At 41.6% G+C, this 18737-nt stretch overlaps 1 protein-coding gene across 2 annotated transcripts in view; it reads left to right on the top strand.

The window, feature by feature from the left end:
- The window catches only part of FAT3 (FAT atypical cadherin 3), a 638491-nt gene that overhangs the window by 525683 nt on the left and 94071 nt on the right, over positions 1–18737 (top strand). For both annotated transcript variants that reach the window (XM_045790757.2, XM_087868258.1), the window contains exons 8-9: positions 11193–11468; positions 13922–14132. In XM_045790757.2, coding sequence (XP_045646713.2) covers positions 11193–11468; positions 13922–14132 — 487 coding nt within the window. The remainder of the gene's footprint in view (positions 1–11192; positions 11469–13921; positions 14133–18737) is intronic.

The following is an 18737-nucleotide window of genomic DNA, read 5'->3' as shown; positions in this document are numbered from 1 at the left end:
ATTTCCATACTTTTCTCCAGGGACTTATAACAAGTGGATGAAACGGTAAGTCAGTGTGCCCAGAATGTTATAGATACACACGAAATATGTTTACAGTGAGTGAATGAATAGTAAGTGGGACATAGTCAGCAGGGCCTACATTGCAGCTATGCTGGATCTTCAAAGCACACAACTGATTCATGTTAACCGAAAAAAAATTATCAATGAAACTTTTCTTTTAGACTTTCATTAAGACCAGATGAGAAATCACTTACCAGCATGTATTCCACAAGTATTTCTTGGGTTCATACCATGTGCTAGGAGCTATGCTAGATGCCTGAGGTCACAGTGATTCAGAGTTTTAAAACCGGATGACTGATATGCACGCACTCTTGAAAAATTAACTTGAAAGCATATATTATAAGACTTTGAATGTACACATTGTTCAGGTCCTACTTTGGTTGATTTTAGTTCAGACTAACGTACAGTTAGACTTATCTCCAGAGCAGATGGGAAGAGTGGGAGAATTGGGGGTGAACTTGGAGGTTTCCTTTGGCAAGGCCAAGCTAAGTAGGTTAATGAAGGATAGCAAGAGATTTTCTTGCCAAAAGCTTCCAAGTCACTCTGTATCTCCAGGAGCATGAGCTTCTCAAGAAGTGAGAGCTAACCATTTCCAAAGTATAAACTTGTGTGTCATCATTATTACCCCCAGCAAACCATTACTCTGTCCATAAGGCTGTGCTCGGGCCTGAATTACCACCCCCCACCCCCTGCCAGCCTCTGTCAATCCAGGCCTCTGCTCACATTTGCCACAGCTCCTCTGACTGTGAAGACAGAAGCTGTTCTCTCAATTAGTCAAAGCCCTCAGTATCAAGGACGTTATTATAAAAAATGTTTTGGTTAAGAAAAGGCATTCTAGATTTCTTTTAGAAATCACTAAAGCACGCTCCAACCCATGACCCTAGGCAACGTAATGATTCCACCATCAAACAGATACCCTTCACCATATAACTAAATAAATGGTTTGTAGCCCCAAAACACCTGCTCAGTTTTCCTTTGGGAACTTTTCTCTACTTTGTTCCTTTGGAATCATAAACCATCTATGACAAGGGCTTCAAATCAGCCAGAAACAACATGTTGAATTTCATTTCACAAATGTCAAATAAATCAGAGCCTCGGGGATCTCTGTGTCTACATGAAAACCCTTCCTTCATCCTCATTTTTGTTCTGTTGTCCCAACTTGTAGGATTCTTGTGCCTCAGAGCTACAATATCTGGTGGCAAATAAACATCCTTTTCCTTAGTGAGATTCCCTAGCGTGAGTACAGACTATAAAAGGTCCTGCGGATTTCCGGTTCTGAAGATTCAGATGTACTAAATGAGCATGTGAGCAGATGCTTTTCTCCAGCTGGCGTAGGAAGAGAGGCAGCAGAAGGGAATGTCAGAGATTCCAAATGTGAGGTGATTTGAAACCTCATCGCCAGTTCAGGTACGGAGGGGGCAACCTGGCAAGAAATTCGTGTAGCCTTGAGGTGCTGAGAGGGGCTCCAGCTGGTAGCCTGCAAGGAAACGGGGACCTCAGACCTCTCACCTCAAGGATCTAAATTTGGTTAACAACCTGAATGAGCCTGGGGCTGACTCACCCCCAGAACTTCCAGAAAGGAACACATTCCCACTGACCCCTTGATTTTGGCTTCGTGAGACTCTTAGGTGGAGAACACAAGTGAGCCACACTGTACGCAAGCTTCTGACTTACGGAGCTGGGAGATAACAAATGGGTGTTGTTGTAAACCAAGTTTTGGTCATTTGTTATGTCAGAAATGGGAAACTGTTGGCATCTTCATTTTACAGAAAAAGAAGTTGAGACAAAATAAGGTTATGTAACTTGAGTAGATTAGGGATCGAAGGTGGGTAGCTGGATTCTAGAATGTGCTTTCTCAACTCCTGCCCTGTGCTGCCGCCTCTCAAAACCAAGGGGAAATGTTTGCTACTTTTTCCCAAGGCAGGAAGAGAAGCCCACCTGGCTCTAGTAGTTATGAGGGAGACACTTTTTAAGACTGCTGCCCGGGGAACATAGCGCCCCCTGTGGCCGTTAGAATGTCTCATAGCCAGCCATACATGCTGGGGGAAGAGCAAAGTACCCCAGTCTCATCAGTGCTCAGCCGGATGACTTTATGCGCTTCAAGGGCACACATTACCAAGGATGAGAAATTACAGGTTTTAACAACTTTCCCCATACATCTATCAAACCCCTATGAGCTACTGTGCCTTCATAGCAAATTTAAATAAATCTAGAACATGGCTCTTCCAAAGGACCAATGGATGGAAATACATAGTAATATATAATGCCTGATCTTTGCATAATGAGACCTAACCAGGCTTCTTTCTTGTTTTATTTTCCTGTCTTACTGGGAATAGTTAAATCAAGTATTATCACTACACTCATTTTTCTAGTGAGAAACTGGCACACAGGTGGGTTGGGTGGCGACCCAGGATGTACACAGGTAAAGAGATCCAAACCCACTTTTTCCTTTTCAAGATCGGAGAGATCCCAGAAACTTTCCCCTACACATCTATATATACAGAATGTATGATTCATTAGAGGAAGCATTTGGTATAAAGGAAGGAGCACTGACCTTGAATCAGGTGACCCGAGTTCAAGTCATTACTTAACCAGTTCCTGTCTGTGTTACCACGAAAAGTAGCTCTGTCTCTGTGAGACTTGACTTCTGTAGGATGGGGATAACGCCTTCCATACTTCATGGGTTATTATAAGAATAAAATAAGATCTTTTGAGATATCTTGAGCTCTGTGATGCGCTGGACACATGCAGCTTTTATTATTAGTCTCATCCTCAGCTTAAAATTGGAATAATATACCTGATAACTACAAAATACTGTGTGTGTGCCTTTCATTGTTATTCATGAAAGACAGCAGAGATATTCATGCCCAAATAATAATCTAAAAATTACATTGATTTGATTCAGGGACTCGTGTGATACATGCTTTTGTGATTTTAATATGCTTTTCTTATTCAGGTCTAGCTTTGATTTATAAAGATATGAAAATCAGCTTGTATCTGTATGTTCCACAGCCAAACCTGAGATTAAAAATCTCTTTCAGATAATCTCCAAACTTCTTCAGCCCCACAAAAGCAGTTAATTGAGTTAATGAGCTGCAGAGGTTTTCTGCCAAAGAGTGTATGCATGGGAGCTGAGAGGTCTGGGACCTGCATTCCTCAGGTTACCCTTGCCCTCCACAGCCATGAGAACTCCATTCTTTTGTCTCTAAGGGATGTGTTGGGAGTTCCTACCTGGCCTCCTTCCTCAAAAAGCAGACTTTGTCTTGAAGATTTGGACTTCGTCTTATCCTTTCCCTCCACCTTACACATGCTTAAAGGCAGGTGAGGGTAGGAACGTATCACTTTAGCAAAAGCTGCTCCATGAGTCCCCAGGAATTCCCAAGGGATACATTCTTTGTCAAGGGTCTTCGTTTATTTCTTTAGAGTTATCTCCCTCTTAGTAGGTGAAAAGGGAAGTAGCCACAAGCGCCCTTGTATATTTACATTAGGAAAATGCTGGAACTAGTACAATATATAGAGATAAAATAAAGCAGCAAGGCAACTCTAAGGTGGGACTTCCTGTTTAAAAAAATAATGATGATAAAACTTCACTGTATGTCATAGATTTGTGCCTAACAACTTATGAATAAATCAATTTTGGAAAATGAATTCCAATTTTCAAGGCAGCAGGGAACTTTCTATTTAGAATAATCCTATGATTAATGTTCCTGAAATGACAACGGTCATGTCAATTATCTCTTGTGTCAGGTAGGATTTCTGTATAGCAAGGCATATAATATTTGTTTGGGGCGCCTGGGTAGCTCAGTCGTTAAGCGTCTGCCTTCGGCTCAGGGCGTGATCCCGGAGTTCTGGGATCGAGCCCCACATCAGGCTCCTCTGCTGGAAGCCTGCTTCTTCCTCTCCCACTCCCCCTGCTTGTGTTCCCTCTCTCACTGGCTATCTCTCTCTCTGTCAAATAAATAAATAAAAAATCTTAAAAAAAATATTTGCCCACATAATTGTTCACATACATGTTAGGTGCATTTATAATTAATGTGTATATAATTGAAGTACATATGGAAATGGTATAATGGAATGAGTGTAGAATTTGGCTCCATATGACCTAGTTTAGGTCTGGCCTTGCTATTGGAACTTTGGGCACACCCCTTAACTTCTCCGATTCTCATTTTTCCCACTGATACACTGGAGACCGTAAAGTTTAAGAAACATATATGATATGGATTTATACATTGTTAAATAAACACAAACCAGCATGACTTTTTCTACTTGTACCTTCAAAAACAAAACTTGTAAGCCTGGGGAAAATACAAGGGGCATTACCCTTGACATCACAGCCATAGAATATTTCAAGTACGGTTTCGAAATGCCAACAGAGGCAGGACAGAGTTTCCGTAATTTAGGACTTAATTGGTTCCAATAAAAGACAGAGGCCTTACCCCCTAACACACCCCGTGGACGCTTCATTCCATGAGCCTTTGTAAAGCCAGGCTTTGGCATCTACCCAGACTTGGCTTCGATGAGCCTGCTAAACCCAGTGTTTGTGGTGGGCAGCATTGAACCCACTCTGAAGAGACTTCCTACATTCAGGTTTCCTCCTGCTTTGATTCCATTGTACTTCCTTCGGCCTTTCAATTACCATTTTGAGCACAACATCTTTGAGAGTTACTTTGCTTTTTTTGTTAGTTCAGGAGCTCACAAATGGCCCCAACTGTGGGAAATAAAAAGCAAATGAGGAAAAGGAAGTCTTTTACAGAGAAACACTTGTTCTGACTGTAGATTAGGCTCAAGACAAAAGCAAGCAGAAAGAGGCAAGCTTTTCAGGAGCACATCAACTTTGAAACTTCGTGAAGGTCAGGGCAGCCCTGCTGGCTGGGAAGGCTTTTTATCCCGTTAATATAACTGCTTCTGCGAACACAAATATTTTAACATCTTGACTAAGTTAACTTGAACTTTTTAAAAGAAAGAATTGGCGATCAAAGAATCTAGTAGGACCTACCAAATACAGTGAAGATTAAAAACAATACCTAAAACTCGGGCACACATCTCAGCCCCTTCTTTTTTTTAACCATAAACTCTAGGCAAATCTTGTTCCTGTGTCAAACTCACTCTTTGGGCAAGTCTTCCTGGCACAGAGGTCATAGCACTGCCCTTTGCTCTTCCTCAGAAAAGCACATATGCACCAAAGTGAGTGACAGTGAGCTGTTTATAAGAAGAGCCATGGTCTGACCACACTTATTTTAAAAAGTAAATAATTTTCTAGAATGCAGCCAAATGCCTGCATATTACTTAAAGGAGAATTGGTCAAGCTTTCCCTTTAGGCAGTAGTAAGACAAGAAGGTCACCATCTTCACTACTCTTTAACATTGGGTTATAAATACTAGCCACTGCAAATAAGTGAGATAAGGCAATTTGTGTTATAAAAATCTATAAAGAAGAAGGTAAAACAAATGTAATTCTTCAACATGGACTTCCTGGGGTTTGTACATTTTGGATATATGAGTTTGGGTGCTTTTTTTTTTTTTTCCTTGAGAGGGAGAGTGTTTGCATGCCCATGCAAGAGCTGGAGGCAGGGCACGGGCAGAAAGGAAGGAAGAAGAGAGAGAATCCCAAGCAGGCTCCACACCCAGCACGGAGCCGGACATGTGCCTGGATCCCACAACCAGCCAAAATCAAGAGTGCGACACTTAACTGACTGAGCCACACAGGCACCCCCAGGTGCTTTTAATAATTAAGATAGTCCCCAAATTCAAGAAAACTCAACCAAAATAAAGGAGCTTTTTTTTAATTACTATAAAAATATAAGGAAATAGATCATCATTGATCTAGTTGCTGTTACTATTTTTATTATTACTACAATGTCTAATTGTTTTATCGTTGTCATTGTTAAATTATGCTATTAATATTATGATCATCATCATCTTCTTTATAATCATCATTTTACCTGGATCATGGCCTAAAAGAATAAAATCTGTGGTATCACCTATGTCTAAACTCTGTGTACCAGATACTAAATATTTAACTGTGACATCTATTGAGTGCCTGCAAAGTGTCCAGCCCTGAGCTAGATACTGGGTATACCTTGACGATCTCTGAAATTTATCCCTAATCCCAGAATCAATGCTCTCAGCACCCTTGTGTTCATTCCCTGACATGCGCAGAGCAGCAAGATATTTCCCTGCTACTGTTGAACAAGGTGATGCTCCCTCCACCTTCTTGTCTCAGCTCTCCTACGATATACAAGTGTCCTGTTCGCGATCTATTTAGTGCTACATTTTTTTTGCATTTTTGTGTTCTTTGTTAGTAATCTCACAGTTTGAAAGACCCCGGAATGTAGTACTGAAGTGCAATCCAGTATTCCCAAGTGCAAGAAGGACGTGATGTGCCTTACAGAGAAAATATGTGTATTCGATGATCTTTATTCAGGCATGACTTAAGTGCTGCTGGCTGGAGATTCTCTCCCTCTTCTCCCTCTGCCTTCCCCTGCGCATGTGCGTGTACTCTCTCTCTCCCTCTCTCAAATAAATAAATAAATAAATAAATCTTAAAAAAAAAAAAAAACGACCTATATGAGGTAAACTAAAACATCCCTGAAAAATGAAACCATTGATCTGAACAAATGAAAAAAGACAAACTATGTCCTCGGATAGGAAGATTCCATCATAAAGGATCAGTTCTCCTATAGTTAACCTATACTTTTGCCACAGTGCAATTTAAAATGCTATCAATTTTTTGTCAGGTGCTATACCAGTTGATTATAAAATTCATTTTGAAGAACAACAAGCAAGCATAGCCTGGAAAACCCTAAAAAAAAAAACAAAGAAAATGCCTAACTTTTCTAATTAAGACATACTGTAAAGCCTTTGTAATTGAAACATTTTTATATTGACATATGAAAAGACAAATAAACCAATGGAACACAATAGAAAATCCAGAAATACACCATTTACGTATGTAACTTTAGCATACAATAAAAGCCTCTCAAATCAGTGGGGAATTGATGGTCTTGTACAAAGTGGCATTAAAATAAAGGGAAAGCCATGTGGAAAAAAAACCTGGATCTATTCCTCACATAATACAGGAAAAATTCCAAATGGAGTAGAGATGTAAATGTAAGAAAAGGAACCATGTATTTAAAAATGAGTGTATTCACCTATAACCTGGAAATGGAGAAAATGTTCTAAACTATGACTCAGCGTCCAGAAACAATAAGGGAAAAGATTGATGTATTCAATTCCATGAAAATAAAAATAAATGCTTTTGCATGTCAAACAAACAAACAAAAAATCACCATAGCAAAATAAAGTTAAATGACAAAATCGAAAACATATTTGCAATTTATATCACCATGCTTCCAAAAATAAAGAAGGAAAAGGCCATCTAAACCATAAAAGAATGAACTGATTTAAATAATTTTCACAGAAAAAGAAATGCAAATGACTCTTAAACATATGAAAAGATGTTCATCCTCACTCATAATAAGAGAAAGGCAAATCACAAGTACACTGAAATGCTATTTTTTATCTATCAGATTGACAAAAAATACAAAAGTTTGAGTGCATACTCTGTTGGCAAAGCTGTGGAAGACAGCCATTCTTATATCTCGCTATGGGAATACAAAGTAATAAAACTTTCGGGAAGCGGAATATGGAAATAGCTAACAAAACTATATAAGCACTTATCCTTTGATCCAGCACTCACAATTCTAATATAATATAAAAGACCTGGGCATAAGGCTATCTTTGCTCATTCTTTCTGAGAGTGAAAATTAGAAACATCTTATGTGAACATCAATAGAGGAATGCTTGAATTAACTGTGATCCATTTACCCATTGAACGAGTATCTCTATACTGTTGTGGGTTGATCTTCAGAATATGATAATGCAGAGTTTCTCAACAGTGACACTATTGATGTTTTGGGTCAGATAGTCCTTTGCCGTGAGTGACAATCCTGTGCATTGTAAGATGTTTAGAAGCATCCCTGCCCCCCACCCATTAGATTCCAGGAACACCCCAACTCCCAGTTGTGACAATGAAAAATATCTCCAGATATTGCCAAATATCCCCTTCGGGACAAAGTCATCCTTAATTGAGAATTATTGATATGATGTTAAGTGGCATGGCATGTCAGGGTGGGGGGGTTACGGTAGGGAACATGTATACATTATGTTTATATTAACAAAAAAGATGGATAAAATGTAATGTTAATCTTTTAAAAATCATTACCTGGGGGTACCTGGGTGGCTCAGTCGATTAAGTGATCGACTCTTGGTGTTGGCTCAGGTCATGATCTCAAGGTCATGAGATCGAGCCCCATATCGGGCTCCATGCTCAGTGCAGAGTCGGCTTGAGATTCTCTCTCCCTCTACCTGTGCCCCCCCCACACACACCCTTTCTCTCTCTCTCTCTCTTTCAAATAAATAAATAAATCTTTAAAATAAAATCATTACCTGTAAGAAAAGAAGGGAATAGAATGAAGGGGAAAGAGATAGAAGCTGAACTACTTTAATTAAACCTTTTTTGTAAATTTGATGTTGGTACTTTTGCATATAATATAAAACAAATATTAAAACAAATTTGAAATTTGAAAGTAAATGGAAGCAGATGAACGTATATGTGTTGGTAGCACAGCTACATAGAGAAGAACTCTTCTGTGACTTTAAACATACTGATGTGACTGTATATTGCTAGTGGAATAAATCAAGGACCAAAGTATTAAAAATAATATTAAATTGCTTTTTAATGATCATAGTTGTAATATAATTGCAATACCAATATTGTATTGTAATTCTGAGACTCATGTGTGTGTATTTCATATAAAAGAGTGAATAATTTTGATGATGTCATTGAGCATGAGAAATTTCAGCATGGGGTTTCAGCGTGGAATACAGATATAAAAAGAATGAGATTTAGTAAAAAAAACATGATGCCCTAATTCTGAATTGGAAGTGTCAGTATGAACTCATGAAATGATTATTAACAACAAAAAAACCTTTGCTGATTCCATCCACTGAAAAAAAGCTAAACACAATAGCAAATCCAATAGCAATGATCATTCCTGGCACCAGTTTCTAGCTAAAAAGAAATCAATGCTTTCTGGAGAGAGAAATGGATATTATAAGACTGAGTCAGAAAATGTACAAGGTGACCCTGGAAAAAATCACCAGCAGCAATTATTAGAAAGCAAAGAAGCTATCAAAGACTATAAGAATTGTGTCAGAAGGTCTCAAGAGCCAACTTGAAGAGGCTCCCACTGGCCAAAGAAGGGCCATTTGTGCATCAGTAAGTATAGTACCTGCAATGGACAGAACCATATCAGCTGTGATTAAATTCATAAGCTCATACTGATGCTTAAAAAAATACTTCATTGTTCAATTTAGGAGGAGCTGGAGAACCAAGTTGTTCTTTTGAAATAGTAAAGAAAGGGAAAGAATGAAGTATTCATTATGACTTCACTACATGAATTGTCTTTCAGAGTAACTACATAATTGGAGGGAAGTTCCTTTTTAGGTACTCTTAGTTTACAAATGTGGAATAAATCATAGAATTAAAACATTACCATTTTACATTTTTAATAAACAAATGTTATCTATGTACTGATCATCAGTGATTGCTAATACCACATAGCGAGGGTGAGAACTAGACAGTATTTATATCCAGAGGGAAATATACTGTCTCACCCATTAGAGATATTTGTTTGTCAAAAAAAAAAAAAAAAAAAGGAAGAGAAAGGAAATTGAATGTGAATCTGATCAAGTCTCCTAGATCAAACTACCAGTTTATAAGAAATACAGGAAGCAGAGGGACATGAAGAGCAAAACCAAGGGCAAGCAATAAGCAAAATATGGGCTGCGGCACCTAAAGAGAAAACGGTACAGTTTGTTTACCACCCCCAGCAACAACATAAAAATTGCAAGGAAATAAAATGAGACGGAAGGAGAACCTATAAATGAAAAGATAATTAAAGGACATACCAACCAAATGTAATGTTTGGACCTCATTTGCATGTCCTGATTTTTTTAATATGTTTCTTTTTATAAACATACATCACACCCTAAAAAATACAGAAATATGAACACCCTGAATATTTAATATTAAGGACTTATTGTTTTCGTTGTTTAGGTGCAGTAGTGGTAGTGTGTATGTGTGTGTGTTTATCGTAAGGGTCCTTACCTTTTAGAGGTACATACTGAAATGTTGGGATTTGCTTCAAACTAAAATGGGGAGCAGATGGGGATGAATGGCTACATATATAAAACAAGATTATCCATAAATTGGTCACTGTCAAAGATGAGCTATGAATAAGTGAGGGTTCATTATGTATTACTATTACTTATTTATATCTGCCTGAAATGTTTTATAAGAAAATGCCTTAGAAAAGAAAACAACCTGGGTACCTGGGTGCCTTAATCAGTTAAGTGTCTGCCTTCGGCTCAGGGTATAATCCCAGAGTTCTGGGATTGAGCCTGCTTCTTCTCCCTCTCCGACTCCCTCTGCTTGTGCTTTCTCTCTCTCTCTGTCAAATAAATAAATAAAATCTTTTTTAAAAAAAAGACGGAAAGAAAACAACTTGGGAACGTCATATTTCCGCCATCATCAGTACCATGTTCTTCACTAGACATCTCCCACCTGAAGGAGAGCCACCGTGTGGGGCCCGTGCAGTTGAGCTCTGATTGCTCTGAGGATCCCACACCTGTGTCCATGCCTCCCTCTCCTCTACATTTTTGTTACTCTTCCCATCCGGTCACAGCTTCCACGTTGCATCCACTCTAAGGAGCTCATAACAGAACTTAAGATAATAGAAACATACCAAACTAAGGTCATCTTGTGATCTCTTACATTTATGCCTCAGATAGTCCTGTGTATTAGCACCCCCAGGGGGCTGTCTCAGCTGTTCAATTAATAGTGAGAATATTGATTCACTCCTAGTTTATGTTCCCGCTAACGTGAACTACTGGTTTATTGTCACCCTCTAATTACAGAGTGTTTTCATACGAGATCTCCCTACATATTGAGATGGCTACTGGAAGCTGGGCTCCAAGGACGCGCAGGGAGGAGAGGGGGAGGGGGCCTCTTGGTTAGCGATGAGCGAATTGGCATTCTCCGTCATCACTCTTGTCTTCGTTTAACTGTAGGTATTTATCAAAGTGCTGGATAATAATGATAACGGCCCAGAATTCTCTCAGCCGAATTACGACGTCACGATCTCCGAGGACGTGCTCCCAGATACAGAGATCTTGCAGATCGAAGCCACAGACAGAGACGAGAAACACAAGCTGAGCTACAGCGTCCACAGCAGCATGGACTCGGCCAGCATGAGGAAATTCCGGATTGACGCCGGCACTGGCGTGCTCTACACTGCCGAGAGGCTGGACCACGAGGCCCAGGACAAGCACGTCCTCAACGTCATGGTAGGACCACGCAGCGAATTCGCTCTCCTGACACAGTCTGTGACCATTCAAGACACGCTCCTTGGTCTTCAGAAGTACGGGGCCCTTAAATGTTCTAAGTAGGAGTAAATTTGGTCTCCTCACAGCAGGGTTGCCTTCGTGTCTGCCTTCTTACTTCCGTGAGGAACACTGCTATTGTTCCAGAGTGATCCGATATTTTTGCCAGACCGAAATAGTAGATGAGTTCTGCAGACAGTGGCTGCTGACAGGCTGACTTGGGAGGGAAGGAACAGGCCATGTTTCGGTAAATTTCCCAGGCTATGACATTGGTTCGCATCCAGAAGATTCTGTGGAAAAGTTTAAAAGAAGGTCCTTGAGAAGTTAATCACAAGGATAATCAGTTACTCAGAATATGCAGGGCTCAGTCCTTGGAAGCATTTAGAGGATTGCTTTATTACTCACTGCCCTGGCGTTGGACCTAGTAGTAAATACTGCCACGGAAAACAGATCTCAAAACACACCGAAGCCTGCAGAGAGTGTTCGTGAAGTTTGAGTTTGGGTTCATGGGACCTCCAAATTATGTGGAAGTTGCTTTCATTTTAAAGTGGAGTTTTCCTAGTTCACATAATTGGCAAGTAGGGATTAATAAGAAACAGTCTTGATTAGTTTATGGCCTCAAATCTGTCCCTCTGGCCACCCAAGAACCCTGGGGGCAATTGCACAGCCCCTGCTTAACAGACCCCTCGAGTTTGTTAGGACACAGACTAAATCTTGGGTACTGATTGCTTTTAAAACACATTAAGATGCTCCAGTTTCCTAGCAGCTGTGATGTTCTGCGAAATGCTACTCTTCCTTCTTCCCAAGTCTGGAAACCCTCCTGGGCCAGAGGAAGCTCCAGGGCCATGCCCTTGGTTTCCAGCTGAGACCCCCTGGGTGGGGGGAGGTAGAGGGACTCAATAGGGACCATCAGACCCACCCTCATTCATTCAACAGATATTTCTCCAGCACCTACTGGAGAATGTACCAAGCCCCATTCTAGGCACTGAGGATACAAAAGAGACCGAGCGCCTGTATCCTTGGACACTGCACTGGAACAGACCTAGGTCTCAGTCGTCCCAAGTACAGAGTTCAGCTTGGTCCCTGGGTGTGGCAGGCCAGTCTGCAGGCGGGAAGATTGAGCACCTTCACCCAGTTGCTTTTGCATGCGTTTATTCAGGGGCAGAAACCTTATGCCAAGGGCTAACTCCATTCTCACGACTCAACTCATTTCTGTTCATTCTTTCCTTAACAAACCCAACATTCAGTCTGGTCACCCTGTATCATTCATCATTGCTGTAATTGATTATTTAGAGCAAACATGTCCTTTATGCTGCCTTTCTCCGAGCTAAGCCATTTTAGTCATTTTGCTTATTCCTTCTAGGTACTATTTCTGGAAAGCCCTTTCCCTTTGATGGCTCTCCTCAGTCTATTTTCAAATTTCTCCACATCTCTCTGAAGTTATGGAGTCTAAAATTGAACAAATGCAAAGCACACATTTGATTAGCGCTACATAAAATTACAGCAAAATCATGTGAGGGTTAAAGAATTGATCATTTGCAAGCTTCTGGCACGTGCAAACCAGGGGACACTTTAAAGCGGTCAGGCCAGGTTGCTCAGGGAAGTCACAAGGAGGGGTCTGGCATTAGAAACTAAGGTTTGGTTCATCTTCCTCGGAATCAGGGTTCTCTCTCAGTCCTGGGACTTTGCCCTGGGTGGCTCTCCTTGCCTGAAACATGCAGCCCACGCCACCCTTGACCATTACTACTTATCTTTGTTACCTCTTCCAAGAAGCCGAGTGCTGGGTTAGCCGCTTCTTACTCCTCACTCCCTTTCTGGCACTCGCCGCCAGGCCTCCTACCTGTTTGCTTGTTTCTATCCCCCACTCACCTGTTCGAGTCTGGAGGGCAAGGACCGGGTCCAAATCACTGTTGAACCTCCAGAGCAAAGGCAGGACTCGACAGATAACAGGTGACAATAAATGTTTGTTGAACGCATGAAGAGATGGCAATGGCTGCTTTGCATTTATGAATTCCTTCGCTACACATTTTAGTTTCCCCTTCAGGGGAGCGTCCATCCCCCATTCCATTAGCAGCTGTCTACACAAATGAGGGGGGAGCGGCTGTGGGTGGTGGTGCAGAGGAAAGTACTGTGCTCGTGTGCCCTGTCGGGCAGCTCCACGAACACAGACTGAACACAACCATAGGCCAGTCATCGTGCTGAGCAGCAGAACGGACGTGGGCCCCGACTCTCAGTTTGTCCACCAGTAGTGTCCTCATTCGGTAGCACCATCCGTTACTGAGCACCTCCCCTGTGCCTGGGACCACATCGAGCACTTTGTGTGAGTGACGTCATTTTCTGTTTGCCACAGACATAGCCGTGTGAGTTCCTTGCAAATGAAGATTTTAGTCCTACCGCTTCTTGTATTTTGCCTAAAGGTCAGAGATCAGGAGTTTCCTTATCGAAGAAACTTGGCCCGAGTCATTGTGAATGTGGAAGATGCTAATGATCACAGTCCTTACTTTACCAACCCGCTGTACGAAGCATCTGTGTTTGAATCGGCTGCTCTGGGATCAGCTATTCTGCAAGTGACGGCTCTGGACAAAGACAAAGGGGAAAACGCAGAACTCATATATACTATAGAAGCAGGTGAGAGCTGTTGTACGGATTGCAACCTAATGCATGGCCTTTGACCCTCAGCAGTGTTTATCACCAGGTGAAATATCACCTAGATACGGCTCTGAAAGCATTGTTTGGCCAAGCAACTGCCCTATTTGCATGATGGTGCTCTATAAAGTTCTTGGCACTTTTGGTAACACGTTTTCCATCACTGACGATAAGGGAAGAGTTCCCTTTATTGTGTTGGTCTCCAATTTTTCTGGAACGGAGGAGAGAGAAGAAGCGCGTGGTAAACTCAGTGGCTTTTACCGATGGGTCAACAAGCCATGGCCTCAGACTAAAATAGCCAAAGTCTCTCTTCTCTTGAGGGCTACCAGGCTGCTCAGTGAATTAAATCCTACATGTCTTTGTTTACTTGTCCATGGGCGAGCTGTGGGCTTCACAAATATCTATACCCCCACGGTTAGCACAAATGCACTTCCCTGGAGGTGACGGGGAGTAGCAGAGTGGGTGGGAGATACTGAACCGCCTGCGTAAGCAGACAGATGAAGACATACAGGCTCATGTTCTGTTCAATTTGAGATTTTTAAAATCAATGTTGACATCTCTAAGGCCAGACCGTACTTCACTGATGGTTTGAAGACGGACAGGAAGAAAACATTTATGACAGAAGAGATGATTGTCCAAGCGGGAGATAGGACTGTGAACCTAACAGTTACAAATATCCCTAATCTGCTGTATTTTCCCTTCCCCTCTTCTGTCTTTTTTTTGAATATTCAAGCCACATATTTCCAAAATGTTCTGCAACATTATGTCTGTCGTGCATAACGCCAAATGCTGTCTCCTTTCATGCCAGCTCTGGAAAGTTTCTTTCCCAGGATTTAAATGTGGAGCATTTTTGTGAGTGGTTGAATTAAAATATGAATGCTAGAATGACAGTTTTTACTTCTTTTTACAAAAGCCGCTGCGACGAATGATACTCTAAAACTATTTCCTGTGTTAGGCACCCACATTTTATAGGAGTCGAAGCTAAGCTCTATACAAATAAAATAATAAGATGAAGAAATAAAAGACATTAGTTCATAAGAGCCAGGGGCCCCAAGCGACTTCACCTGTTTCTTTTCTAGATATTTATGGAATTTTCTTCTAACCTAAAGCCAGCATTTGTTTTTTAAGTGCTATTTTGCATCTGTTGTTTACCACAGGAAATCTTAATTATTTAATTATATAATCCTTATTTTTCTAGTTCCACGAATAATGTGGGGAAGCTTCTTTTTAAAAACACAACTATTTAAATAATGTCACAGAAAGTGTCGCCTGATTCAACAACTCTTTAGACTCCTTATACGGTTTTTTCCCTAATCTTATGTGCATTTTTCTTTTCCCAGTATTCATCCACGCACCTACATTTTTCCATATCACTGTTGGTCATTTAGGTAGGGAGTTCTATTTCTGTTTTTTTACTTAACATTTTCTAAGCATTGTCTATGGCATCTACTTGCTTTTTGTATTTGTCCTTAAGGCTACTACTTACACTCTCCTAGCCAGGCAGATAACTTCTAAACCAATTTGGAGGTCCCAAGGAGTCACATGAAAGCCATTTCCCATCCTGCTGACAAGACCACTTTCCTTACCTTTCAACAGCCACACGCTGTAGCCCGGTGCTGTGGGTGGACAAGGGATTCCGTAGTTCTTTTAACCGCTGACTAAAAACAGAAAAGTTATTTTCTTAAAACACCTTTTATATAGGGGCACCTGGGTGGTACAGCAGTTAAGCGTCTGCCTTCCGCTCAGGGCATGATCCCGGCGTTCTGGGATCGAGCCCCACGTCAGGATTCTCCGCTAGGAGCCTGCTTCTTCCTCTCCCACTCCCCCTGCTTGTGTTCCCTCTCTCGCTGGCTGTCTCTATCTCTGTCGAATAAATAAATAAAAAATCTTAAAAAAAAAACCACACCTTTTATATAGAAAACTTGAATTTCCAGAAACCAGAAAGGATCGGTATCTCAAAAAACGAGCTTTGATTGTGTGAGAAGCTGATGAGGATTTCAGTGTGTGCACTGTAAGTCGCAAGTGGTCATGGGGCTCCTTCGTGGACAGACAGACCTCCGCCAGCCCTGGACTGCTCCTGGCCAAGCCAGTTCTTTCCAGATCCTAGTAGGAGAGAGGGAGGACGCAGATGCTGCAACACTGTGAAGCAAATGACAGGGGGTCGTGTAAAGTGTACGTTTTACGTAGGTTCTCTTCCAAACCCCAGGTAAGCAAGGTTTTCCTCTGCTTCCTGTGGGCCATATGTTTCCTAGCCCCTGCCTGGCTTCTGAAGTAGCTATGGAAGCTTTTATCTGGGCCCAAAGAACTAAGTGGAATTGGAGTGCAGAGCTTCAGTTCCTATATTCGGTTCAGGTTTCTGTTTGGTGTCACAACGGCTCATGAGCGGCTCCAGAACAGGCGAGACAAGGACGAAGAATTGAGTTATGATGGGGGCCTCTTGGATCCCAAGGTGTATACAGATAGAGAACTAAAAATCTTTTTTTAGATCTACCTCTCCTCTCAATCATTTAATACATATTTCTTGAACACCTTCTTTGTGCCAGGACTGGGCTATGTGCCAGATAAATCATGATATGTAAGATAAGCACAGCTTTTGCTTTGCTGCCAAAAGTCTACCAGAAGCTGTAGATTCCAAGGAAACAAGCAGAGGTTAGTTTCCGAGGATCCAAGGATAGCCAGAGAGAATAAGCAGGAAGTGGAGTCTAAGAAAATGGGCAGGGAGTATGTTGAAGAGGGAAAGAGGCAGAGCGCCCCCTTTCGAACTTCTCTACAAGCACAGCATCCCGGAGTGGTGTGACAGGCAGGTGAGCGGCTGTGGGACAGCAGGGTTATGAAGTTCTGTTGGAGACCAGAAGCTGGATCCCCTTCGTCCCTACTATATATATTCTTCCGGGCACGAAGGAATGTGCTGGGTCTGCAGTGAGGGAGGATTTGGCTGGAGGTTCCACGGCGGGACTCCACAATCAAGGAACACAGAGACACTTGACTCTCTTGCATTCATCACTTGGGGTTGCCTGTTGGCGACCGTTATCCTACAATCTCTACATTTCCCTCCTTGGAGATGCTGACATGAAATGATTCCTGCCTCCCTGTGAGGGTCTATGAATCAAACATTGAACTCACTCTCGATTCCATTATTTATTCACAATTTGCAAGCTTGCTCATGAGATCGTTGAACTTCACGTTGACCTCACAAAGCACTCATGTTTAGGTGGCAAGGAAAAAAATCATGCTGACACCAAAGATGACATTGTTCAATACTCACATTTGGGGGCTGGAATCAAATTCTTTACTTCTTTATTAAATGAATTCTTGGGGGCGCCTGGGTGGCTCAGTCAGTTAAGCAGCTGACTCTTGATTTCGACTCAGGTCATGGTCTCAGGGTCGTGGAATTGAGCCCTCATTGGGCTCCACGTTCAGCCCTAAGTCTGCTTGAGCATTGTCTCTCTCTCTCTCTCTCTCTGTCTTTCTCTCCCTCTCCCTCTGCCCCTCCCCTGTGTATGCTCTCGCTCTCTAAAATAAATAAATAAATCTTTTGTAAAAATAAAATAAATTAATCATTTAAAAATAAGCAGATTTTATAGGAACATGAGTTTTTTATTCTCAGACATGGAGACGTTTGTTAACTAAATACATAGTAAGAAGTATGTATACAGCGGTAGCTGCTGCACATTGCAGGAGACACACGTCAGTGGCTGTCAGTGCAGGAGGCTGTCTTAACAGTAATGACACTGAAACTGTCTCTACGTCTGCCATATTGCAGTACTTCAAGCAGAAAGAAAAATGCAGATATAACTGAATGACCAAAATTTTTAACTTTGTTTTCAAAGAATCTAGACAGGCAAGCATGTGTGTTCTTTGAGAAGTATCAGAAAGCCTGATGAGAGAAGCAAAAAGCAACTTGGGGAAGGAGTCGGCTTTACACTGTCCACTACTTTTCAGCCAGGTTCTTTACGTTCTTCAAGTCTTGTGTTCCCCATTCTTTACTCCTCGCTTATTATCCTCATCCTCAGCAGTCTCAGATTTCACACCACTGCGTATTTCAGAGGCGAGGCTCTAAACTTCTGGGGTGTCGTGGTTCACAGCCCTTCCCATTCCAGATACATCAAAGTGGGGTGCCAGTTCCTCGGTTTCAGAAGGATGATGCCTCCGGTTTTTGGTTCTAAGGCTGGTTCAGATGATCAGCAGTTTGCTACTTCACCGGAAACTTCTCTAGTACTTAGCGAATGGGATGGTTACAGATTGGAGGGGACTGCCTTATAATTTTTATGATGTCCAGTTTTAAGTCTGTGTATGCACATGTCTCTTTTGGGGGTGAGGGAGCAAACAACAGAAGGTGGTCAGAAAGTATCCTCACAACTTACAGAGCAAATGGTGACTTGAGTAGAATTCTGCAGGCCTGAACAAAAGACCCCCCTCACCAAAGTAGTGTTTGGAGGGAAGTCTGTTTTGTAGGGTGAAATGTAGCAAAGCCTACCTTTGGGATAATCTGTGGTATAATGTTCTGAAACAGCTCCTACAACCATCTTTCCCATAACATAGAACACAGAATATGGCCCTGGTTTAAGTAAGAATACCTTTTTAACA

The sequence above is a fragment of the Ursus americanus genome, chromosome 16, assembly GCF_024610735.1.
Source record: "Ursus americanus isolate L20-20 chromosome 16, mUrsAme1.1.p, whole genome shotgun sequence".
Classification (NCBI taxonomy): domain Eukaryota; kingdom Metazoa; phylum Chordata; class Mammalia; order Carnivora; family Ursidae; genus Ursus; species Ursus americanus.
This window is presented reverse-complemented; position numbering and strand designations above follow the sequence as displayed.